This window comes from Diadema setosum, chromosome 1 (genome assembly GCF_964275005.1).
Source record: "Diadema setosum chromosome 1, eeDiaSeto1, whole genome shotgun sequence".
Classification (NCBI taxonomy): Eukaryota; Metazoa; Echinodermata; class Echinoidea; order Diadematoida; family Diadematidae; genus Diadema; species Diadema setosum.
Window position 1 is genome coordinate 36,186,540 of NC_092685.1, and position 25,886 is coordinate 36,212,425.

Genomic DNA, 25,886 nt, shown 5'->3' on the forward strand with positions numbered 1-25,886 from the left:
TTATGACAGTTGCAGCAACAATGAGAAAGACAGTAACAACTTACTTGCTTACAATGTTAAGCACAGGTAAAACGGCAACTTCCATTACAATGGCATGAAGTGTGCAATTACGACTCCTTCATTGCATTTGCAGTACACGTTTATTCACTGATTTCTATATGTATTATGTAAAACTCATGAAGTATCGTAGTGTGTCTGTACTGTAGGCAGACATTTCAAGAGCTAGCTAAGAGCATTGTCTGCAATGTATATTGACTCTCAACCTCATACTTTCCTTGGCTCATTTTTATTCATTCCATTCATGATAACCTGAGTATGTATTAAGAAGGCATACACACAACAAAATGTTTCATGTCCCAGTAGTAGTAAATCATCTGTCAGTGCTTACCTTGGCCAAGGAAATGGACACCCCTATCTAGCTCAGTGGGGCAGCCCTGCCAGTCACCAGGAACTTGTGTTCTCTCTGTGGCAGTGGAATAGTCCAAGTCCACCCACACAGGGGTGGGTACATGCACCCTCTCTATCATGATGTTCCTCAGGCAACCAACAAAATTTGACTGAATGATGGCAAGGTCACCAGTATCCGACCTACGAAGATCGAAGTTCACAGGCAAGCCACCAACGTATACACCTGTGGTTCCTCCAATAATGGTAGAAGCAGTGGGTGCTGTGACAGTGCCTGTAAGTCAACAAACAGAGCATTCACTCCAAATGCAAGTCACAACTGAAGATTGTGTTGATTGTCACCAAAGTAATAAAGTCTTTGCTAACAGTTTGAATATTAGTTTTCTGATGGAGGGTTAAGTATTGTCAATTAAACATAAGTAAATTGTTGAAATGTTGACTTACAGATTGTTTTCACATATGATGATACACTATGAGTTATTTGCAGATACATCATATGCTATGATATCAACACTCTAAGCATGTTTGCTGATGTTAACACTTCATTTCAACAAGAATTGCAATATTGCACTTGCTTTAAAGCAAAAAAAGTGCATAAATTACAGAGCATTTTGTGCAAAGACAAACCCTACATAATATATCATATTAGGATACAAAGTTCTCAGCATGTCAAACTGCCACTACCAGTTCCAATGGGTCATCAAACACAATCATAAGGCACATATTAGAATGCTTAGTAGTTCTTACGAGAGAATATAATACACCTAACTTTTTGTAACTTAAAACCATCAGATACATTGCCTTCTTGCCATTCAGAATACAGCCAATACCGCTCATCGTCCAAAGCTATTTGCTCACCAGATTAAGCATCATCTTCAAGCGACATTGTTGGAAATCACAGTTAAGTATGAAATCATCATCAATGGGCATAGAACATTACCCATAGACCCACCTGTGTACAAGTCATCGACCACAATGCTGCCGACATTACCAGCCCTGGCAACGGTCACTTTGTGCCACAAACCATCATCATAGGTGCGGCCTCCATCATTGGTAGGCGTGGCTCCTGCTACCCCATCCTGGGGGTCAAAGATGAACCAGGGGCGCCCCTCCCTAAGCTGAATAGCAATCATCTCTTCCTGCTCTCCATCCGAGGCAGCGAAGAGAAGGAGGGCAGATACTGGGGCTGGAGCACTGCTTGGACGGGTCACCCTGAATTCAAGCTCAATACCTACAAATATCAGAAGATGCATGAAAACATTTTATGGACAGCTTCAGTAATTATGAAATGTATGTTGTCGAAACAAAATAGGGACATATATCATAAGTTTCCCAATCATGAAGTTAAAGGAACTTTTGTTCCAGCAAACTTCCAAGAAGTACTAGTGAATGCAAATCAAAGAGAAAACTTTCAAAAAAAGAAGGATATATGTCTATATGCTATAAGAGACTGTATTTCGATATATAAGATGTACCACACAAAACCACTTGATGTACCAGTACCCTGGACCATTATACATCATGAAATGGAACAAGAATCCCTTTTATCAGGATTGGCTGATATAGGGACAAAACTGATCAATGGCTTTGAACATAACAAGGATTAATGTCAGATACACCATGACATCAATAAAATTCTCTGAGCAGGAGGACATGAAGAAAACTCTAACAGAGAGACCGCACAAATTATCACTGGCTAAGAGTTGACATACCAGTGTAGGCTGAAAAGGGCAGGATGTTTCCTGGAAACAGGTAGTACCCCCCTCCAGTAAATCTGGCACCCCTCTCCACTCTGGGCGGAGAGGAACTGAGTGCAGCCACTGTGCGTTGGACTTGGTAGGATGGGTCAGGTCCATTCTGCAACATGGGGGGTTGCCAGGTCACCAGCATGGTGGACGAATTGAATCCATCAACGAGGGGTGGTCCTTGTTCAGCAGGCACTGAGCAGAATCACACACAGTATAACAAAGCTTGAAATCACTCACTTTGTGTGAATAGGCTATACCTCTCCTCATAAGCTCAAACACATTATTTGCCATCAATGTAAATAACCACAAACATGCTTTAAATCTGCCAACAACTGCAAAGCTACTGTACATAAAATCACATAAATAACATATTATTCTATCTACATTCAGTATGCATTCATAAGTGACATTGATGTATGCCATGGAAATAAATGATTCCTTTGACATTACATTATTATATCAACCAATATCTGGAAAATATAGAAGGGAGATTATTTGTGTCACACAATGAACAGGGACACATTTCAGTGCTTCCATTCTCAAGGAATTTCTAACTAATCCTGCCCCAGCATTTACGCAACACAATTACCACTGAAAACCAGAATAAATGTCTGGGGTCAACATCTCTAGTTGACCACTGACCTGATGGCAATGTTCGTCCACCTCCTCTCTCACTCAGCACACAGGAGATGCTGTTACAAGCTTCTACTGCAAATTCATGCAGCGAGTATGGTTGGAGACCACCAAGAACAAATGATCTGGTGTCCCCACCTCCAAAATAGATCAGCTGAAAGACAAAAGAAAAAATACAGAAAGGTTAAACAATACAAATCATCTGCAAACTGGAAGAATTATCAAGAAAGAGTTGGAGTTGGGTATTGAGTAGTCTAGCAAAAGAAAAAAAAAATCTAGGCTCTAAGAAGAGAGAGTTAACAAGAAAGAGTATCCTACTTGATCTGCAAAAGACATTATGTCAATCAGTGACTGAGTACCTGCCGGATTTCAGGAGGAGCAAAAGGGTCATTGGATGAGATGAATTTGTAGAGACTGTAGGTGACCACCACTCCTCTGATCTCACTCTCGTCTGGTTGAGGCCAAGTGATGTTAAGGTCGCTGCTGGATAGACCAACTGCTGACGGTGCTGGAGTGGACAGAGGAGCTAGAGGATGGCAGAAAAAAAAAAGAGAGAGAGCCAAGATTATACATTATTTCCAGTCTCCTAGACTAGAACAACCAGGTCAGGTGAAGATGCAAAATATGACCATTTGATTTGCTTATGAGTTCATACTTAGCATACTTCATGTACTGAAAAAAAAAAGAAAGAAAATGAAATACAAGCAACATTATTCTGTTTTTCTAGCTATAATAACACCTCTCTGCTTTACATAGATGTTAATATCTACCTCTCACAGTTTAACAATAGGCTTTGTCCAAGCCAAGTATCATAATGAATTGCTTCTGTAACCTTGTAGGGGGAAAAGAAATACCAAATGAGGACAAAAATTTGATTGTTTTTCTTTCTTTGTCCACTCCTTCAAACATAAAAAAAAAAGACATATTTTCATGGTTACATGATCCTAAGTCTGCAGCACAGAAGGTCTTACCAGCTTCCCCAGTCCTCACAGTGGTCCAGTCACTCTGGCCAGTGCCGGCCATATTGCGGGCCGTCACTCGGTACTGGTAGCGGGTGAAGGGGTCCAGCCCTGTGTGGGTGAAGTTGGTGTCAGGAGGCTGGGCGGGATACTCAAGGGGTGTTAGCACCGGTCTTGGGTTGTACCACCCGGCAGGATTGAAGATTCTGGTTTCTTCAGGGTTGGAGATGCCACGGGAGTCAGGATAACCACGGTAGAAGAGCTCGTAATGGGTGATGATGCCTAGTAAAAGGGAAATTTAAACAGAAAATCCATGATTGCAAATAGATGAAGATGTGCAATTTAACCTCCAGCAAACACTTCACTTCTGTTGAAAAACAAAGAGCACATTCTTGTCTTCTTTTATTTCTTGGTGAAAGCCTAGCTATCATTTATTCTTCTAAATGAATACCAAACATGCAGTTGAGTCAGAGTTAAACTCTAATCTATTGTAATGACCTCTAGAGGAAACAATCAAATGCATATAAGCACACCTGGGATACTTTTATTCAATTTCTTTCATTAGAAATTCTACCTTGTTAATACGCCAACATGTGCATCAGTATGCTTTCATTAAACAACTATCTAAGCTCATCCCTCATACCATTAGCTTCTGTTGGATGATTCCACTTGATGAAGACACTGCTATCTGAGATGGCTGTTGCATTTGGTGCCCCTACTCCCTCTGGGGCAGCCATAGGGGTGTAGGCTAGTGATGGTCTTCCCTGGCCGCATGACCCAGGGGTGCACACCGTCAGGTAGAAGGTGTAGTTGGTGAACGGTATGAGGTCTGTGGCCCTGTAGCTGGTGGCCAGTCCACTGTAGTGCTGAGTAGGAGGATCTGGCTTGCTTGGAGTGACCGAGGTCAGGATAAACTGGGTCACCACTGCAGAGATGTCTAGTATATTGAGGAAAGAGTAGATATTAAGATGCCTTTTTTGATACTATTTTGTGTATTAGCTAAATGTGATGGCTTGCAATCAGCAAAGAGAACAAGCTTTTCTAATATTTGACCACACTAATCCTTCAACACAGTCACTCAAATAATTGATCTACACAGCAATTTTGGCAATTTTGCAAGTCAACCACTATTCACAAAATTAACAACTTCAAATGATAATGCCACATGTAGCAGCATTGCAATGCATATTGTCTCTTGAATATGGATGATACCTATCCTCATTCAATTTCTACAGTTCTTGACTGTGAATGCAACCACTGGTCAAATAACTGTCTTCAACTTTGTGATGAGCAAAATATATGGCATATACAGTAATTTGTTTCTTGAGCTAATTTTGTCAAGAGTTAAAATGTGACCGAAGCCTTGACCCCCTAACTTTCATCAAGTCTTTTAATAGCCAAATCTTCGACCAAATCTGTGCCTGGTACCATTTCAACCACACATCAAGAACAACATCAGATATCCCTCATTCTGTTTTCGTCCACGTGCTGCAATTTAAAAATTTGTAATGACTTCTGACTTTAACCTTATTTTCCACACAGATTTTATCAGGAGAGTACCTTACCATACTGCACCCTTGTATCAAATTTAACAAAATGTTGCCCAAGTTTTTTTTTTTTATGCTGTCTAGTTAAAAAAAAATATCCAAATGGAGAGAGGGATGAACGAATCCAGTTCAAAACAAGTGAAAATATTGACACTGTGCATCAGTTTTCTCTTTCAACAACTTGGTAGGAAAGCATGGCTTTGGGCACTCACCATCTGGTCTTGACCACAGGAAGTCTGCTGACCGGGCCTGCACATTGCTGATAATCAGAACGTCAAATCCAGCCGGGATGGCATCAGGTGTCTCAGCAATGATGGTAGGGCTGGTGGCCCTGCCTGCCTCATTGACTGACTGGACATAATAACTGTAAGTCGTGAATGGTGACAGATTCTGGTCTTCAAACTGCTGAATGCCTGCAAGTATATGGGGAAAACAGAATATTCCATACCTAATAAATGATCACAGCAACTTGATTTTGACAATATGGAGACTCACATGCACAAATTTCCTCTCAAAAATATCATCAAAATATTGGTAAAATAATCACTTGCCAAGTAAAAGGGAAGCATTTCTTTCAAAACTTTTTAACTTGTCCTCTACTGGTTTTGATACCTTTGCGGTTTCAATCACATATACTGCACTGACATCCAACTTCAATTAATGATGCCACACATAAGTCACAGTATGTTTGCATGTGATGAGATTGCAAAGCGCTAAAAAAAAGTTTTTCATGATCTTTTTTTTACTTTACAGAATAATGGGATTTATAGAACTGATAACATCGTTATAGATCATACTGTACATTAACTGGCATACTCCAGTAATTGGCTTTATATGTCACAAAAAAAAAAAGTTACAATTACAGGCACATTTCATGTTTGTTACAAATTACATATTGTAGTTGTTGCACTGGCAATTTTATTCATTCGTCTTTTCATTATACCTCCGTGAGATCTCTGGAAGTGTACAATGAGCCCCTATTCCCCTAACCATTCAAAGCAGCAAGTTTAGCAGGGTTTATTATCACCAGACAAAAAGGAAGCTGGATTGAGTGCCATACCAAGAGGGTTGGCTGCTGTGCCATTGTAGACCAAGGTGTTGTTGCGGTACAGCAGGTAGGAAACGATGTTACCGTTGGGTTCATCGGGCGGTCCCCACGTCAGGAGGAGAGTAAAGGGGTTGACGGCCTGCCAGACAGGAGGTGGTTGCTGGGCAGGGGCTGTGGTGGGTGTTCAAATGACAACACAAATCATTGCCATGAAAGTTTCTCTACAAAGTTTGCAATAACATACTTATTTCATCAATAAATGGAACAAGAAAATGCCCTTGAGAAAATGGGAGGATTGAGGCAATGGAAGAAAAGTTTGTACCCAGCACACTGTATTCTGAGGACACTGTATGCCACATAAATGTTGGACACAATTTTGCAGATTACAAGCAACATCTTTTCACATGGCACCAAGCAGAATGTCCGAGAAAAACAAGTGCATCATGCCAACATAATCACATCATTAAAGCAATGCAATAGGCAGATACTTTTTACGATGTAAAATCAAGGATAAATGGTCATGATTCAATAAAGAATGCCAATAATTTAGGGTGTATTTTGTGACAAGGTAGGCACAAAAATAAATCTTTTTAATTAAATCAAAGATAACAGGTTGTGAGGCATGACAAAATGAAGACAGACAAGTTAATCCTTGGAGTGAATGAGATGTGTAGGGCGGGGGGATGACTTACTCATGGAACAGCCCTGAGGATTGGACGCCCGGAGGTTGCTGGAACCTGCACGACACGTATCACACCGCCGACCCGTCACCAGATCTTTGCACTCACACTGTCCAGTGTTGGCATCACAGGTTGTGTTCAGACTCCCACGTGGGTCACAGTCACATGATTCACACCTGGCAGAATCAAAAATGGAAGATGAACCTTGTCACTGATATTGATAGTCTTTGCAAACTGAATCAACACACATTCATTTCTTCACTCTCTGACACATTATTATACACAAGCTTTGCTGGCACAAATGTTGGAAGCTTTGCAAAATGAATGGATAACTCACCTTCCAGTGTTGGGGTCAAAGTTGAAGTATCCAGTCAGACAGCTGTTGCATCTCCTCCCAGTGACACCCGAGTCTCCAGACCGACACTGGCACTGACCAGTGACCCCATCACACACAGAGTTGGGTTCTGTGCCCAGCGGCTGGCAGTCACATGGCAAGCACCCACGGCCACCCGCTGGAGCCAAATAGAAGCCTGCAGAGGAAGCAACACGTGGAGGCAAATGATTCACAGATGAAATCACATAATCTTTGTGAGATAATGATTACTGAATTAGGTTAAAAAGTTTAATTGAGATTTAATGAAATATGGAAGGGTAACCCTGTCTGGTGTCATTATGGCATAATCAAACTGTTGTATATAAACAGAAAAAAAGCACTTCTATCTGTAGCGATTCTAATGAAAACAGAGTACTTTATGACATAAGCGATGTAACAACCCTCCAAATGGCTGACAAGTATGTATCTATATGCGTAAGAAATGATTTGTTGTGTGCCGGGCAGAAGGGCCTTGGCATAATGTTAATGTTACCCTGCTAGGGCCCTTCTGCCATGCACATGCTGAATACATAATATATCTACACTCAAACTTGCAGTTATTAGGAATCATGAGGCTATCTTCCGAGATAAACATCAAAAAAGAAGAAGTGGAGTCTTATTGGAGTCTTACCTCCTGCACACATATCACACTGCCTTCCGATCCTGTTTGTCAGGCAGGAGCACTGGCCTGAGTTCTGGTCACACACCAGCACTGCTCCGTTGGCTCCCAGCTGGGTTCCCGTTGCATCGCAACCGCATGAGGTGCACCCATCCGCGTTGGCTGCACTTAGATTGAAAGTGTTTGGGGCACAGGAGTTGCAGGTCTGCCCCACTACATTGGCCTTGCACTCACACTGGCCAGTGACGGTGTCGCAAGTCCGGGAGCCGTTGATCGTCCCAGGGGTGTTGCAGGAGCAAGGGGTACAACCCTGGACACTGGACGATTGGAGGTTGTAGGTCTCTGGTGCACACTGATCACATCGCAATCCCTACCAAACAAAAATAAATAAGCATACATGTAAATCAAATCAACAGAGAAGACAGTTTGCTGTAGGAAGAAAGTGTTGAGATATTCAAACTTTAGAAGACAGGTATCAAATAGAATTCTTCTGAACATTGAAACCTCTTTAATAAAACGGATATACTAGTACACACTGTCAATATACTACTGAATATTCATGCATTATCAAATCTGAGGAGCATATGTGTTTGAAATTGAACAGTTACTGAATGAAAGCCTTTGCTTATTATCTAAAATGTATTCACTTGTTACACAGGTCTTTTTGCAACTTTTGAATGAAAAAAAAAAACTAATGCATGATAGATTTGATCAACCCCAAATTTGAGGCACATTTGCAGGACTACAATGATCTTATTTTGTTTGTGTTGGAAAGGTTTTCCATCCATTGCTGATATCATTTGGCATTCTGCAGTTTTATCATGTGCAAGACCCTCTGACTAACCTACATGCATGTCATGATTATATTACTTGGGGCAGATTATGATAGGAGACCATTAGAGAAACTGCCTGACTGACGTATCATTTTTGTTATTTTCTTTTCTGTCAAGATAGATCAGGCAATACCACTATATTGTGCTTCTATCACATCAGCATTCACTGTAATCATATATGAACATTTCATTACATTCATGTTGGTTGGCAGACTGTACTCAATGAAACTGCAGTAATGTGTGATTTAGTGAAAAAAGTATTTTGTACAGTGCTTTGTATTGTCCATAAAACACACCTAAATTCCCCATGGTCATGAAGTGGGCTGTGCAAAAATGAGCTTCTGCCATTCATCCTTATAATAAAAATTATTATCATGATTATTCCATTATCATCTTTATCATTACCATTAGCAGTGTTGTTGTCAATATCAAGCACAATCATCATCATCGTCATCATTGTCATCATCGTCATCATCGTCATCGTCATCATCGTCATCACAATCATCACTATATGGGTATGAACTGCATGCACCAACCTGTACATTAGCCTTGCAGACACACTGCCCAGTCTCCTTATCACAGGCTGTACCAGGCTCAGTGCCTGCCTCTTCACAGTCACACTGGGAGCAGCCATTAGGCCCCAGGCCGTAGAACCCGTCCCTACACTCATCACAGGTCCTGCCCTCAGTGGAGGGCCTGCATTGGCACTGACCACCCTCAGGGTTGCAGAAGACACTGGCTGAGCCAAACGCATTGCAGCCACAGGGCTGGCAGCCAAGGAGGTTGGAGGCAGCCAGGTTGTAGAATCCATAGTTGCAACGATCACATTTGTCACCTGCAGTGAAAAAGACAGTGTATCACACATAGTCTCCACTACCTTTTTTTTCCCCTAAGGCCTGCTGCTCAGAACTGCTTAAAATGCTCCTTTTTAAATCCTCCCTTCTTTCAGATTAACTTGGTAGTTCCATTGCACATTTCAAGTCTGTGTAAAAGATTTGCTAAATCAATCTCCATTACCAATCATCATTTTTATGTCATTTCTGATGCATTTGTAACAAGCCATTTAAAGATTTAACTTTCCAGCATGGTATTAACAGTACATTGCTGTGTGTTCCTGATGAATTCTTCTTGGTCCAGACTCTGAATTCAGTTTGCTAATGTTAATCTTTGCTTACTTTTAGCATGATCATGTTCATTAGTTCCGAGACTAAAAACGTGAACTTTCTTAAAACTCACACCACCACTATGAAGTAATTGGTATCTCACCTATGACATTTGCTTTGCAGGTGCAAAGACCGGTTTCTTGGTGGCACGTAATGTCTCCGTTCACTGTGCCTGCCTGGTCACACTCACACGGCTCACAGCCATTAGGGTTTGTTGCCTGGAGGTTGAAGTAGCCAGCCTGGCAGGTATCACAGGTCCTGCCCGTTGTGAAGGGCTTGCAGTCACAAGTACCATTCACCTGTACATGGCACAGCATTGACATGGTGACCATTGGTATGACACAGCATCAACAACTCACAACAATTCAATGCTTTGGATTCTGAAGTGTAGTTAATTGATTTAACAGGCAACTGACTGGTTCAAAAAATACTGCTCTTTCCTTTCTCTCAACTCATCCCTTTTCTGGAAAATACTTTATGAAGATACTAATCAGGGCTCGACCTTAACTTTTTTTCTAGGAAGCCAGTCGGGCTCCTCAGGGACCTTTTTAGGGAGCCAAATTGAGTTTTAGAGAGCCACGTTTCCCTCAGTCACAATCAGCAGTAGAGGTCTATTACATGTACATGTATTAACCTGGTGGAGAAGATTTCGTTTAGATATAACATGCATTTCTCCAGACACAAGCCGGAGATACCTGGTTCTTAGTATCTAACGGGTTTTAGCACAGTCACAGTGTGTGTGTGTGTGTGTGTGTGTGTGTGTGTGTGTGCCTGTGACTGCCGTGCACCTGCGTGTGTGTGTGTAGGTGTTTTGTGTGGTCCCTCTCCCATTCCCTTGTGTAATTTCTTACCCTGGTCTGTTCATAATTATTGTCTTTCTTTATCGGTTCTTCTTTTTTTAGCTGCAAGGTGTGGGTTAGAAACAATTATGTAACGCCACATGTTGATTGATCAGCAGAGCTGCCAACCTTTGGAAGCACAAATCCGTACTCAGCAGCTCCAAAATCCGTATTTTCCACCAGAATCTGTATTTTTTCCATCTGATCTCCCTCTTTTTTGCCATTTTGAATTAAACTTGTCGACTTATAAGGCCTACAAGCTCTTTAACATAACATTACGACACATGCCGAAGTATCGAGCTGGTCACTAGCACGATAAAGAATCCAAACTACGCAATGTTCAGCGTTGATTGATTGCTTTCTCTCAATGCATGTGTACAAGACTACAAGTGCATGTATGTACCTCCAGAAACTTGCTGGGCTGGTTATGGAAGCTTCCACTATCTAGCAGGGAAGGGGGATGCTTTCATCTTCTCAAGAAAGCTTCTGTGTGAGTGAATGCAAAACTCTGTTCTGTGTTTCCAACTATTGTTTACTATAAAACATAATCATGCGCTGTTTTCAGGCTTTTTTAATTTTACTGGATTTTAAACATCAGTATTTTCCGAAAGTACCGGTATTCCAATTTCTTTTACCCTGACTGGAATCGGAAAGTCTGCTATAACGATGATCGCAAAATGCCGCGCTGTGTGTGGTTGCGCCAATGTGCAAACACGTGGTTGTACTTTCAAGTTTAAAGGAATGCGCCATGTGCTCCTGCCTGTAAGAGGTTACTGCAAGTTCGATGGATCGAATGTGCCATAGTAGCTGAGCTGATGGCTTGTTTACGGTATTTAACATGCAGTTTACATTCGATACGAAGAAGTCATTACGTCTTTCACGAGGAAAAACATACAAAACAAACAAAAAAACACCTACGAACGAATGTTGATAGCCGAAACTTTGAAAAGTAATAAGCAGTTATGATGAGCATGAACTGAAATTAATTGTCATGATTTTGCTGTCTAACCATGTGATGACTGCATCTCATTGGACCTACTTCATGGTGAATTTGTCTGGGCATACGAGACCTTTTAAGTATTTCTGTGATTGCCTTTTTAATTGACTGATTAATCGATCCTTTTTTATTGTTCAGGGAACATAAGATATTCGATTAAGTACACCATATTCGACTGATGTTTCCTGCTATGCGCCAAAAGAAAGGCTATAAAATTGTAGAATCACGGTATCTTTGCAATGATTCCTTTAATTCAACTGAGCTGGTTCTTCTCGAGATCGATATTTTCAGGATATTTTACACGCTGTTTATTCCAGTGCGCGCATTCTTTCGTCTGGCACGCACCTGGGTGTGGCACCTGCTTTTGTGGAAATTTCCACAAGGGGAGAAGGGTGGGTGTCAAGTTTCTTCGAGCCGAAGAGACTGCGCGCACGTATTCAGTATTTCACAATCTCTTCGCTCTGATTTATTGTAATTCATGACATGCTTTCTCCTTATTCTGTGCTGATATTGAACATTTAGATTTAACTTTACGAAGGTTGGTAGATCGTGGATCTTTTTGTTGTGAGGTGTATGTAATTTCTTTTTTTATCATTCTTTGGAGGGGAAAGAAGAGTAAGGGGGAAGAAGAATAAGAGGGAAAGTGAAATAAAACGAACGGCACGTACGCTTAGCATTTGCAGTAAGCCGTCTTTTTATACCAGCGTAGTTTTCATCATCACCATCAGACATCACTCAGATCATTTTAGCCTTTTCCCATCAACATTAAGAAACACGCACAGTCCCTCGAGATAAAAACCGAGGAAAATTAACAAATACAAAGTATCAACACCTCCCAACAACACAAATATTTAGAAAAGACAACACACGTCGCTTCGATTCGAAAAAGTATTGCAGCAAAGCGGAGAAATCGCTGTTAAAGTGATATAAAATGGAAGAAATCGTACCAAACGAGGTGTGAGAAACGACAGAAATAGAACGATAAGTTTAGTAGCAGGATTAGGCCCTAGCAAAAGTTTGCAGCACCGAAAGCTACGCGAAAATTAATACACATTGGAAACTCTGTATTGCGACGAGATCCTTGGGATCGTCAATAAACGATACAAAACAAAGGAAATTAATTCATTTTGACCGGAAAATAGTTTGTTATAAGTATTCTGTTACATGAGATCTCCTTTAATAGGCCTAGAACTACATCGAGTTTCCACGATACTCGGGAAAGAAAGTTCGAACGCTTTTCACCTGCACATTTACTGCAGTGCTCATCAATACACGAACAGAAACTCACCTCTTCCTTGCAGAAAAATGATGCAATAACGTTACAAAACACACACACAACATTCTAAAAATCATTTCGTACTTGGGAGGCAAGGGAAAAGCGAAAGAAGTAGAGAAAAAGAAGCAGACATTGCACAACGGAGTGCTTCTACCCCGACTCAGAACGAAATAGGGTACTGTTTATAGTGGCAGCTGGCTACAGTGTGTGATAGCTAAGCTACTATACTCACGCTCCCCAGCCGGCCACAATGGGGATACCACGGCGATCGATGTAAACATCCACGGTCCGTAGGCGACAGGGATTCAGGCGCGCGAAGTTCCATTCGGCGTACACAGTACGCAAGCAGCGAATTGCATGTGCGCACACTACTAGTATTCTATAATAGAAGATAGGAACACGTACACACACACGTCGGGTACACACAGACACACACACATGCGGGCAACGTGGGCCGGCTGGAGTGTGTAGTCTATTGCAATTGCAGGGATAATAACTTCGAGCGTCAGGGCTCGCTGCGCGCGCCGGGGCCGCTCGCGCTCGTTAATAGTGTGATTGAGTACATAAACTATGATTCTGTCTTGAAACGTGAGGCTATACGGCAAAAAAACTTAAGGAGCCAGCCGGGCTTTTTTCATACATTTCTGGGGAGCCCGTAGCGATTCTGGGGAGCCAATGGTCCCCGGGCTCCCGCTAAGGTCGAGCCCTGCTAATCTTGATACAAAACTCCTTTAACAGAAGCAAATTCTGCTTTGTGCCTAGTAGCACTGATATACACAATCCCACATCTCTTATCTGCATGATGATTACTTGTCTCGGAGAGTATTGCACTATTTCCATACATGATGTATCACAGTATAGATCATCTGTGGAATGCACAAAGGATTTTTCTTTTTCATTTTAGGGGCACAAAACAACGAATAAGTTTGGTTCTCACCCTGGTACAAATGGGGTTTCCAGCCACAGTGCCATTGGTGAAGCAGTTGCACAGGTTGCACACATTTGGTGAGTTGAGAGGAGTCCCATCTGTGCGGAAGTAACCCTCTACACACTCCTCACAGTTCCTGCCTTCTGTATTATCCCGACAATCCACACACAGCCCTCCACCTCCCCTACAGAAGAAAAAGCAGACATAGATATATATAAATAGAGATAGAAAGGGAGAGATGGATAGGGAGATATCATTGAAAGATAGATACATAAATAGAAGAGAGACAGATGGATGGATGGAAAGATACATGAAAAGGGTGACACACAATGATTTTCAAATTCTGCCAAGAGCAGATGTAACATATGAAAATTAATACAGCATATATGCCTCATACACTCTATTCTGGCTTTCTCCTCCCCCATCCGAGAAGAAAAACGATATACATTAGCACTTAAAGGGGATGGCTAGTAACTGATCAGTGGGAATCAGTGGGAATGCTGGGGGATGATTGTTCCAATCCTTGTGGGATTCATTTAGGAGTACATTATATATCCATTGTTGTGTGAAAATCACTTGCTTCAGAATGGTCTCATATTCAAGTAATGTCCAGTTTAATGTTTCCAGGTTAGCATGCCTGTACTATCTGTGTAACATCTTTACCCTCTAACATCTTTACCTGTGTACATTTTCTGTATTCATGCTCTACCTGTCTATTTCCAACGTATACAAAAACAAAAATTATCACTTAGTTTATTATCATTTTCAGGGGAGGAGATACATGAGCAAAGGACCACTTTACAGGATTTTGCAAGGGATCCATACTAATGTCTGGATCATGGATTTATAGAAGGCTTTTTAATTATCATATGACTAATGACAAGTGTGAACTGATAAATATAGTGTTGAAATGCATAACTTGAATTTGGCCTAAGTTCTTGGGGCTCTCTGGAATAGAATTGCTTTCCAAAAGACATGAGAATAGATTTACTGCCAGCACTGGAGAAAGTTATTGGGCATTTCAGTTATTTAATAAGAATAAACAAACAAACAAACAAACAAACAAACAGAGAAACAAACAAATAAAACCCCATGACCTGTGTACCTGAAGTGATCACTGGGAAAAGGATCGAGTGATGCATTGTAGACACAGCTCAAGGCGTGGTCATTGCACTGGCAGGGCTTACAATTGTAGGCATTGACCTGATCACCATGGCGGAATGGTTTGTCATTGTACAGTGGCAGGCACTGATCACACTGTTGAAAGATAAACATGAGAGAAACATTGATTAATCAGTGAGTGATAAAAGTACATGCAGGATAGTGAGAATAATAATCATGAACACACAACTAAGATGAAAATCTTTCCCCTGTTTCTCTGTCTCTTTCCCCATTCTCTTTTTCTTTTATATTTTGTTGTTGTTGTCAATCTAAATTATTGAGATAGTAGGAATGAATTTTTGAGGTGCACATTTCTCAAAGTTCATATTTCTATGTTTTCGCTGCATGTTGAATCGCAATGTTTCCTCGTTCTTGTCCAAGCATAGGGAGTTTAACTCGAACGCTTGTGGTTGGAAAGATGATCTATACTGTAAAGTACCTGGTGTGTTTTAACCACCACCTGTCCAGAGACTAGAAGAAAGGAGAACTGGGCATACTTTGCTTTTGATTTGGAATCCAAACACAATACAAAAATGGGACCTGTATACTGTGTACAATACACTGATGTGCATTATAGTTTGTGAGAAATTGTTGCGCACTCTTGGTGTCATGTGTAGAAAGTAATTAAAGTTGCAAATAATTAAGCTATACTTCATCCACCGAGTACACTGCTGATATGATATGTAAAACGAATCATTTGTAAATTTTACTCACATGAACTCCCACGGTGTAGCTGGAAGTGAGACAGTTGCATGTGTAGGTGTCAGAGCTGATATCACATGTATCAGCATGCCCACTGCAGTCACATCTGGAAAGGGAAAATATACAGCATATGAGACACTACATGTAGGGCTAGCGGAACCGGTACATAGGAATACATAGGGTGTCACCATTTTGGGCCCCCCCCCCCCCCCCCAAAAAAAAAAAAAAAAAAAAAAAAAACTTTTTTTGCCCCTGAAGTGGCACAAGAAAAAAAAAATAGAATGAAACCTTTGAGCGCGGTAAGGCCTTTGTTTTTGAGCTGAAGACCTTTTTATTCATTTTTTTTTTTTTGCTTGCTTTATTTGCTGGCCGTGACATGTACATCTCACTGAAAAAATTATGTACTTATGGACGTATACATTACAATCAATTCTTGTGTTGATCTGTGTATAAAATGTGACAGAATATCATGTAAACTCCACATACCTTCCTCTTAATTCTATCCAACCTCACTCCATGCAGTGCTCCATTCCTTAATTCATTCACTTCCTCATTTCTCAAGTTCTAAGTCCTCCTGCCCTATATCAGGGCTGCACACTAACCCATTTTTTCTGCCGGTCCAACCTGTCTCTGTCGGACCGGTAAATGCCCCGTTTTACCATTTTTTACCGGTCCGAACAGAAAATTTACCGGTCAACAACGACAACCTAAAAAAAATTAAATGACTTGCAAACTTATTTTTCTTGTTTTTTATGGACGTACCCCCTTACCCATGTACATTCTACAGATTAATATTTTCTTTAAACTTGCATTATTTATTGCACAAGAAATCTATAAAAAAAAAAATAGGAAAAAATAGAATGTTTGTTTTTTGATTACAGTGTAAAATGAAAATGAACAAAATCAGATTGTATCAAATGCGTTTGTGACTTTTTCTAAACATCGGCGCACGAACTTGCTGCGTAACCTGCTCTTGGTGGTCAGTTGGATTGCGACGATTTAATGAATTATTTTAGCTGTGATATTTTCTGATGCATGCGCTTCAAGGGGTTCTTTATTTTTCTCCCGATAATCTATTCGCATTGTGCATGCGTTCTTGAAAGGTACACGACATGCAGGGCCGAATTCGCAATCCTTTTTGCGCCCATTTCCACCTCAAATATTAGCGGGATTGTGACGATTTCATAAATTACTTCGGCTGTAATATTTTCACATGCAAGCGCCAAAAGAGGTTGAAAGTGTGTCCTTTATTTTTCCCGATAAACTCTTCGAATTTCATAAGTGCGTTCTTAAAAAAAGATGCACCACATGGCCGAATTCATGATACTTTTTTGCGCCTATTTCTATACCTCAAATATCAGCGGGATTGTGACGATTTCATAAATTACTTCGGCTGTAATCTTTTATGATGCAAGCGCCAAAAGAGGTTGAAAATGTGTCCTTTATTTTTCCCGATAAACTCTTCGAATTTCGTAAGTGCGTTCTTAAAAAGATGCACCACATGGCCGTTCATGATACTTTTGCGCCTATTTCTACCTCAAATATCAGCGGAATTGTGGCGATTTCATGAATTACTTCGGATGTAACTTTTTGTGATGCACGCACCGGCGAGAATGGTTGAAAATGCGTTCTTTATTTTTCTCCCCATAATCTCTTCGCATTCCGTACATGCGTTCTTGAAAGGTATACGACACGGCAGAATTCACGATCCTTTTTGCGCCTATTTCTACCTAAAAATAATCAGCGGGATTGCGACGATTTCATGAATTACTTCGGCTGTAATCTTTTATGATGCAAGCGCCAAAAGAGGTTGAAAATGTGTCCTTTATTTTTCCCGATAAACTCTTCGAATTTCGTAAGTGCGTTCTTAAAAAGATGCACCACATGGCCGAATTCATGATACTTTTTACGCCTATTTCTACCTCAAATATCAGCGGAATTGTGGAGATTTCATGAATTACTTCGGATGTAACTTTTTGTGATGCACGCACCAGCGAGAATGGTTGAAAATGCGTTCTTTATTTTTCTCCCCATAATCTCTTCGCATTCCGTACATGCGTTCTTGAAAGGTATACGACACGGCAGAATTCACGATCCTTTTTGCGCCTATTTCTACCTAAAATATCAGCGGGATTGCGGTGATTTTATGAATAACTTCGGCTGTAATCTTTTATGATAACGCGCCAAAGTGGGTTGAAAATGTGTCCTTTATTTTTCCCGGATAAACTCTTCGCATTTCGTAAATGCGTGCTTAAAAGATATACGACACGGCCAAAAATCATGATTCTTTTCGCGCCTATTGTTTCCTCAAACTTCAACGGGATTGCGATGATTTCATGAATTATTATTCGGCTGTAATCTTTATGATGCACGGGCCAAAAGGGATTGAAAATGTGTCCTGTATTTTTCTCCCAATAATCTCTTCGCATTTCGTACATGCGTATACGACACGGCTAAATTCACGATCCTTTTATCGCCTATTTCTACATTAAATATCAGCCGAATTGTGGCACTTTCATGAATTACTTCTGATGTAATCTTTTGTGATGCACGCACCAGCTAGAATGGTTGAAAATGCGTTCTTTATTTTTCTCCCCATATAATTTCTTCGCATTCCGTACATGCGTTCTTGAACGGTATAGGCCTATACGACACGGCCGAATTCACGATCCTTTTTGCGTCTATTTCTACGTGAAATATCAGCGGGATTGCGATGATTTCATGTATGACTTCGGATGCAATCTTTTATGATACACGCGCCAAAAGGGGTTGAAAATGTGTCCTTTATTTTTCCCCGATAAACTCTTCGCATTTCGTAAATGCGTTCTTAAAAGATACACGACACGGCCAAAAAATCATGATTCTTTTGCGCCTATCGTTTCCTCAAACTTCAACGGGATTGCGATGATTTTATGAATTATTATTCGGCTCTAATCTCTATGATGCACGGGCCAAAAGGGTTTGAAAATGTATCCTGTATTTTTCACCCAATAATCACTTCGCATTGCGTACATGCCTATACGTCACGGCCGAATTCACGATCCTTTTAGCGCCTATTTCTACATCAAATGTCAGCGGAATTGCGATATGTCATTAATTATTTCGGCTGAAATCTTTTATGATACATTCACCAGAACGGTTGAAAATGCGTTCTTTATTTTTCTCCCGATAGTATTTTCGTTGCATTTGTGCATGCGTTTTCAAAATTATACATTGCATGCAGGGCCGAATTCGATATTCTTTTTGCGCCTATTATTGTTTACTCAAATTCCAACGGGATTGCGAAATTTTCATGAATTACCATTCGGCTGTAATCTATATGATGCAAGCGCCAAAAGGGGCGAAAATGTGTCCTTTATTTTTCTCCCGCTAATCTTTTCCCATTTCGTATATGCGTTCTTAAAAGGTATACGACACGGCCGAATTCACGATCCTTTTTGCGCCTATTTCTACGTCAAATATCAGCGGGATTGTGGCGATTTCATAAATTACTTCAGATGTAATGTTTTATGATGCACGCACCAGAAGGGTAAAATGTGTTTTTTATTTTTCTCCCGATAATCTCGTCGCATTTGTGCATGCGTTTTTGATAACCAACACGGCATGCAGGACTGAATTCAAGATCCTTTTTGCGCCTATTATTTCCTCAAATTTCAACGGGATTGCGTTGATTTCATGAATTGTTATTCGGCTGTAATCATTTACGGTATGATGCACTCACCAAAATGTGTCCTTTATTTTTCATTTTTTTTTCTCCCCAATAATCTCTTCGCATTTCGTACATAAGCCTTTGAAAAATACGACGCGGCCGGTCGTATTCATGATCTTTTTTGGGACGATTTCTACCTCAAATATGTAAGCGGGACTGCCATGATTTCATGATTTTTTTCCTCCCTAGTATTATCTATTCACATTTTGTGCATGCGTTCTTAAAAAGTACACGGAAGAGCCGATTTCGTGATCCTTTCTGCGCCTATCTTCATTATGAGACCATTCTGAGCGAATGAAAATATTCATTTGTGAAATGACTGTGTAAAATGAAAATGAACGCAATCAGATCCATTTACTGTATCGCTGAATATCGAATGTGTTTTTACTTTTTCTAAAAATCGACACAAGTAAATTAGTTCTAACATAAATGCCACGCTGCTGCGAAGCCGGGATCGGATCGATCTTGCGTTAAAAAATCATGAGTAAAATGACCCAGAAATGCGTGCGCTTCTATCAATGCTTCTTGTCTGGCATGACCGCCGATCGCAAGCAAACGAAAAGCAGTTACACTGTACATGCTCTGCATGTATTGCATTGCATGGCAGTGCGTGAGCAGCGCCAATAATGCGCAAGCGAGGGCGAATAACTGGTCGACTGCTAGTGCTCAAAACTAATGTATGTTTACTGTACAAAGTTCACCGGTAGACATAAACGAAAACTTGTGTAAAACTTGTTGAACAGTGCGATATCTTGCATTCCCTGTTTCTCCCTGATCGGGGCTGCTCTTTTTCTTTCAACTGACCCCACCAATGCTTTTTTTTACTGGTCATGTCGGACCGGTAACTTGTGGATTTCCTGAAAAGTTACCGGTCCGACAGTGACTTTTACCGGTCTTTGACCGTCGGACCGGCGCCAGTGTGCAGCCCTGCCTATATGTCCATTCCCCAGTCCTCCATCTCCATTTGTTCTTCCCTCATTCTTCAAGCCCTACTTGTCCATCCCTCAGTCCTCAAGTCCCCATCTGTCCATCCCTCAGTCCTCAAGTCCCCATTTGTCCATCCCTCAGTCCTCAAGTCCCCATTTGTCCATCCCTCAGTCCTAAGTCCCCATTTGTCCATCCCTTAGTCTTTTTGTCCCCATCTCTCAGTCCTCAAGTCCCCATTTGTCCATCCCTCAGTCCTCAAGTCCCCATCTGTCCATCCCTCAGTCCTCAAGTCCCCATTTGTCCATCCCTCAGTCTTTTTGTCCCCATTTGTCCATCCCTCAGTCCTCCAGCCATTGAATACCTGTCCATCCATCTCTCCTCCAGCCCCCATTCTTCCAGCCAGTCCTCTTGCCACCATTTGTCCATCCCCAATTCTGCCATCATCTCTAATACTCCGACCTTAATTCTTTCATTCCTGTATCCCTGCACTTGTCATTCTTCCATCTCTCCATTCTTTCATCCTCAATCCTTCAATCCCTTCATTTCCCAACCATCACTATTCCATCTCCTGTATCCTTAATCAAGTCATATTCATCATGGTGCTTACCTTGCACTGACTGTCAGCTCCTCTATACCATAGTACCTGTGCCTCTGACTGGTGACGTGGTAGTGACCTTCCATTACCAAACGGACCCTGCTTGCCCTGACAAACTCCAGCAGGGCTGGGGTGTTGTAGAAATCATTATAGCCAGGGCGAGCAGCCGGTTCGGGAGCAAGCAGCTGGAATGTGATGTTGCCCTTTGAATAGGGTACATCACTAAAGGGGGAAGTGTGGGAGGGGAGACAGGTGACAATAGTATGATGAACATTATGATGAACAAACTGAAAATGGATGTAAACCAGCAAACATAGAGTTTCTGATATCAATATCTGCCATTCATTTCTCATTCTGTGAAGTTCAGTGAGAGAGTATTACAATTCAACAGGGCACTATCCAAACTTTATTATCCAACTTTTCGGGAGTGGTTTTGCTCAAGACAAATGGATCACAGCAAGACTTACATGTAATCTGGACAGACTTTGTTTTCAAACGTACAGCTGTACTTCCATTTTGCCATAATATTGAAGTTGACAAGCACAATTCACCAAATGTCTAATAATGATGAAGCCATTACTGGTAGTTCATTTATGTTGTTAACATACAAATTCCCAGACAAACAAGTTGTAAGTCACAAATAGTGATACAATTAACACACCTATATCTTACAATGATATGACTAGATAAACATAGTGGGGTTTCATGCACTTATTATGATTAGTTCTCTGTATCTTTAATCTTGTGCTATGTTGTGCTGCATTGCAGGTTGTCGTTTATATGAGCATTATGTTAACTGTGAAATCACAAACCTTGGGAACTGGATGCAGTTGACAGAGGTGGGCGTGTCCAGTGTGCCATTATTGGCCAATCCAAAGGCAGCTTGGCAGTCCTGGGCATAGTACTGCCACACCTCCCAGGAGGCGGAGCCACTGCGCTGATGTAAAATGGTCAGGGAAGTGGGCTGAGGACTGTAGAACTGCAGCACAACGTAAAACACCTGAACATGCCACAGATAAAATAAAAAAGAGAGCAGAATAGAGAGAGAGAGAGAGATTAGTATTCTCCATGACATAAACAGATGTGCTACTGGTCCATACCCATGCTGATTCACCCAACATTAGCTTGAAGAATTCCAAATTACATATAGTGAATTATGCTCATGAAGAAGGTCGGGGAAGAATGTATGAAAAAAAGCGGGTGGAATACAATTGTACTTCCATGTGAACCATTCATCATGTACCTGGTTCCAGTGGTCTATGCAGTAAACCAATCAACACTTAACAAATGACTCCAAGACTTTAGGAGTAGAAATTGACACTGAGAATTATACATTGCAACTGCAATTCATAATGTTCGGAACAATTGCGTTCTCTATCTGGTATGTGTTTATTTGTTGTTTGCCATTTTCGTCTCTGTTGTCATTTTTGTACATGTGTATATATAGTACCTATCTTTTCATTTTCTTGAAGCGCCATGAACACTGAAAGGTGGACCTGTGCGCTATACAAGTAGCCACTATTATTATCATTATTATCACTATGAAGAAGAAACAAAAGACAATACCTGATACTCCCTACTGCCAAGGGTGATGTCGATTGTGATGTTATTAGTCAGTGTCGAGACCCAGTAACTGCCCAGGTCACCATCATTGGCAAACTGGAGAGGGTGAGCGTCTTGGTTGATGCGGCTGATCTGGTCTGGGCTAGTGTCCGGCTCACCATTCTTCAGGCAATAGCTGCAGGGGGTCAGACAGTAAGTAATGTGTATGAAGATAATAAAAACAATATCAACGATGCTGCTGCTGCTGCTGCTGTATTGGTACTTTGCACTAATAATCAATATGATGATAATGATATTCATGATCACATATCAATTAAATTTTAGTGATTCTTTATGCTTTCTGCTTGAAAAAAATTTCTTTGCTAGTTAAAAGAAGCATTTGACACTGAAAGGAAAAAAAGAAGACCGTTGGAAAGCAGGTCAAGGGTCAGCAGTTAGGACATGTTACCTTTCTTTTAATGGGTTGACTCGGGGATGACTGTCTGGGCACCTGCACTCAGACTGGGCGTGAACAGGAGGAAAGACCCCAGTGGCAAGCTCCACAATCTCTCTGTTGGTTAGCGTCTCCTGGTAGAAGTAAAGATCCTGGAGGCGACCCACAAACTGGTTGGAGCCTGGCAACATGAAAACATGTGATGGTTTCTATGGTGACAGTCAATGTTCACTATACCATAGAGTCTAGTATTAGGAAGTATGTACTGGAAAAAGCAGTGTGCCACGGGTGTTACGTGATAAAATCCACTGCATGATTGCGCTGGCAAAATGAGCTGAATCCCATCAGGCAATTAGGACACAGTTAGTTGACAATGCAACCCAGTATCGCCTGCACACACATTTGTACATTCATGTATTCATGCCATGCTCTGGAGGTAGGCATTGTTCAGTGGGATCAAGGTACATATCTGTGATGGCAGTTTATTGAGAGTCTGCTGACTAGGTGTCTGAAAAGGGTTTCATATTTTTCAGCCAGTTGGCTTGAAATCAATTTACAGAATGATGTTAGTAATACTGGGAAGTGAAAAAAAGGGAATTCATTAAGATTGATATATTATATACTGTATATTTACCTGTAATTCTCTGACCCACTCTAGTCTGTGCACCACTTTCATCAAGGATTTGTCCCAGGAGATTCTGGGTCTCAAAGGGGGTCCCATCTATCTCCAAACCATTGATGAAGAAACTGGCCTTGGTTCCAAACACCTGTCGTAATAAATGTCACATCAGCCAATACGTTACTATACATGTATATTGTAGACATAAAATGTACAGAGTACAATGTACTTTCCCTAAAGTTGCCATTTGACATGAGAAAAAAGGGCTGAAGCTAAGGGCCCTATTGACAAAATTTTATTCCACTGGCTTGTTTTCATTGCATGAGTGGTACAAATATTGCACGCACATGCTACACAGGAGTGTTCTGAGTTTTGTGGTTGGGAAACATTGTAGGTCTACGTACTTTTATTTGGAAAGTCAGGAGTATGCCAATACACTAGTGTGTCATTCTACAGCACATCAATATACACCTCTGACCTGCTACAACAGCTGCTGCCCATTTCAAAAAGAAGAAGAAAACACAAAAAGTATGGCCATCGGTACATAAGACCTTTTCCCTATAATTGAAATTTGCTCAATATTTGCAGTGATTTGCAGCTGTTGCCAGATAAGGCACTCTGTCCAAACACAGTCATAGACAAGTGCTCAGCTGTTGCTGTTGTTTTTTTTTCCCTAAACGCCTGTATGTATACCAACACAGCAAATACAATCTGTACTGTGATGTATCTACATAAAGGTGAAAGGAAATATATTACATTGCAGATGGAGTAACAACTGAGCAGTATAAAGTGTACGGTTGTAAGTGTAAGGATGATGTGAATATACATGTAAACACCAAAACACATCATTATCTCTGATGCTAACTATTGGGTATTCTTCACTAAATGTTTATCCTAAAGTTAAAGCATTTGAAGAGCAATTGTTTTAACAAGCAGAAACGAGGAAACAAAAAGTTAACAACTTAATGGAGTTTAATGACTTTTACCTCTGCATAACAAATACAACTGTACAACATATAGTCAAAACATTTTTAAATATTTGTTTTCATCTTAAGTAAGGGAAAATTTCATTCTGCCTTACTTTCATATGTATAACATTTTTCTTTAATAGAATACTTTTCTTCCTAATGATGAGGAATTAAAGAGCAATCAGTCTGTGGGCTTATACAAGTAGTAAAAATAAGACATGCTGCCTGTAAATCTGTCGTTCATGGGCATTGACATTCATAAATATTGTATAAACACACGGGCAGGTAAATTGTATGTTTGTCCCATGTATTGTACTGTTGCAAATTATTGACTAGAAGTCTGAATGCTGATCAAGTTATCATCATGAATTTTAACTCACAGATCAGGCCCACGTGCTCAGCATTGAGATGTAATAATTACTGACACACTCCTTTCCATAAGTACTGTTTTGAAGTTTGCTTTTGGCTAGCTTTGAGGTAAGAGTTGCTACAGATGATAATTATGACAGATAAATGAGTACATTGTACATACACATGTACTGTAAATGAAATTCTGATACAAAGATCTGTTCTTTGAAGCTGCTCTCTCACAGCACTGACTGCAAAACTTGCTTTTTTAGCTGATCAGTGCTACAGTATTTCACTAGTAAGCTTGTCACTAGTCAAGTATGAGAAATAAAACTTTACATACAATGGTTGTACTACGATACATAATCACAAATGTGTTTTTTTCAAAGACAAAAGTAAAAGCTTCACTGTGAAGACAGAATGCAGTTTGTTCAGAGTGATATAGATATTGTGCAAATTAAGGAAAATGTCAAAATTGCTCAACAAATACCTGCACTGCGAGATGTTGCCACTGGCTGACTGGAAGACTGGTTAGAATTTGAATGAACTTTGTTCCATCTGCAGTTCTATAGTCAAATGTAATCCCAAATGAAGATACCTCGATGGCGTAGATAATGTCATTACTCGATGTTCTTCTCTCAATGATTGTTCTGGTGGAAGAGAAGAGGGGGGAAAATAAATCAACCAATACTGGTTTATTTCATAAATATAGTTCCTCAGTTTTCCATAAAAAGTAAGACTACTACTGTACACATATGTACACTCACTGACTTAATGGCCATTAGAAGTGAGAGCCTGTTGAATGATAATTTT

At 40.6% G+C, this 25,886-nt stretch overlaps 1 protein-coding gene across 1 annotated transcript in view; it reads right to left on the reverse strand.

Annotated features, from left to right (window-relative positions):
- The window catches only part of LOC140233556 (usherin-like), a 76,089-nt gene that overhangs the window by 42,668 nt on the left and 7,535 nt on the right, over window positions 1-25,886 (reverse strand). Inside the window, exons 2-24 of the mRNA XM_072313695.1 lie at window positions 25,564-25,723; window positions 23,773-23,905; window positions 23,154-23,319; window positions 22,709-22,880; window positions 21,955-22,142; window positions 21,155-21,364; window positions 15,924-16,017; window positions 15,154-15,305; window positions 14,058-14,232; window positions 10,112-10,307; window positions 9,382-9,680; window positions 8,025-8,382; window positions 7,358-7,550; window positions 7,033-7,196; window positions 6,353-6,511; window positions 5,505-5,705; window positions 4,389-4,682; window positions 3,758-4,027; window positions 3,146-3,312; window positions 2,796-2,940; window positions 2,118-2,345; window positions 1,346-1,636; window positions 389-667 (exon numbers count right to left, since the gene is read on the reverse strand). Coding sequence (XP_072169796.1) covers window positions 389-667; window positions 1,346-1,636; window positions 2,118-2,345; window positions 2,796-2,940; window positions 3,146-3,312; window positions 3,758-4,027; window positions 4,389-4,682; window positions 5,505-5,705; window positions 6,353-6,511; window positions 7,033-7,196; window positions 7,358-7,550; window positions 8,025-8,382; window positions 9,382-9,680; window positions 10,112-10,307; window positions 14,058-14,232; window positions 15,154-15,305; window positions 15,924-16,017; window positions 21,155-21,364; window positions 21,955-22,142; window positions 22,709-22,880; window positions 23,154-23,319; window positions 23,773-23,905; window positions 25,564-25,723 — 4,694 coding nt within the window. The remainder of the gene's footprint in view (window positions 1-388; window positions 668-1,345; window positions 1,637-2,117; window positions 2,346-2,795; window positions 2,941-3,145; window positions 3,313-3,757; window positions 4,028-4,388; window positions 4,683-5,504; window positions 5,706-6,352; window positions 6,512-7,032; window positions 7,197-7,357; window positions 7,551-8,024; window positions 8,383-9,381; window positions 9,681-10,111; window positions 10,308-14,057; window positions 14,233-15,153; window positions 15,306-15,923; window positions 16,018-21,154; window positions 21,365-21,954; window positions 22,143-22,708; window positions 22,881-23,153; window positions 23,320-23,772; window positions 23,906-25,563; window positions 25,724-25,886) is intronic.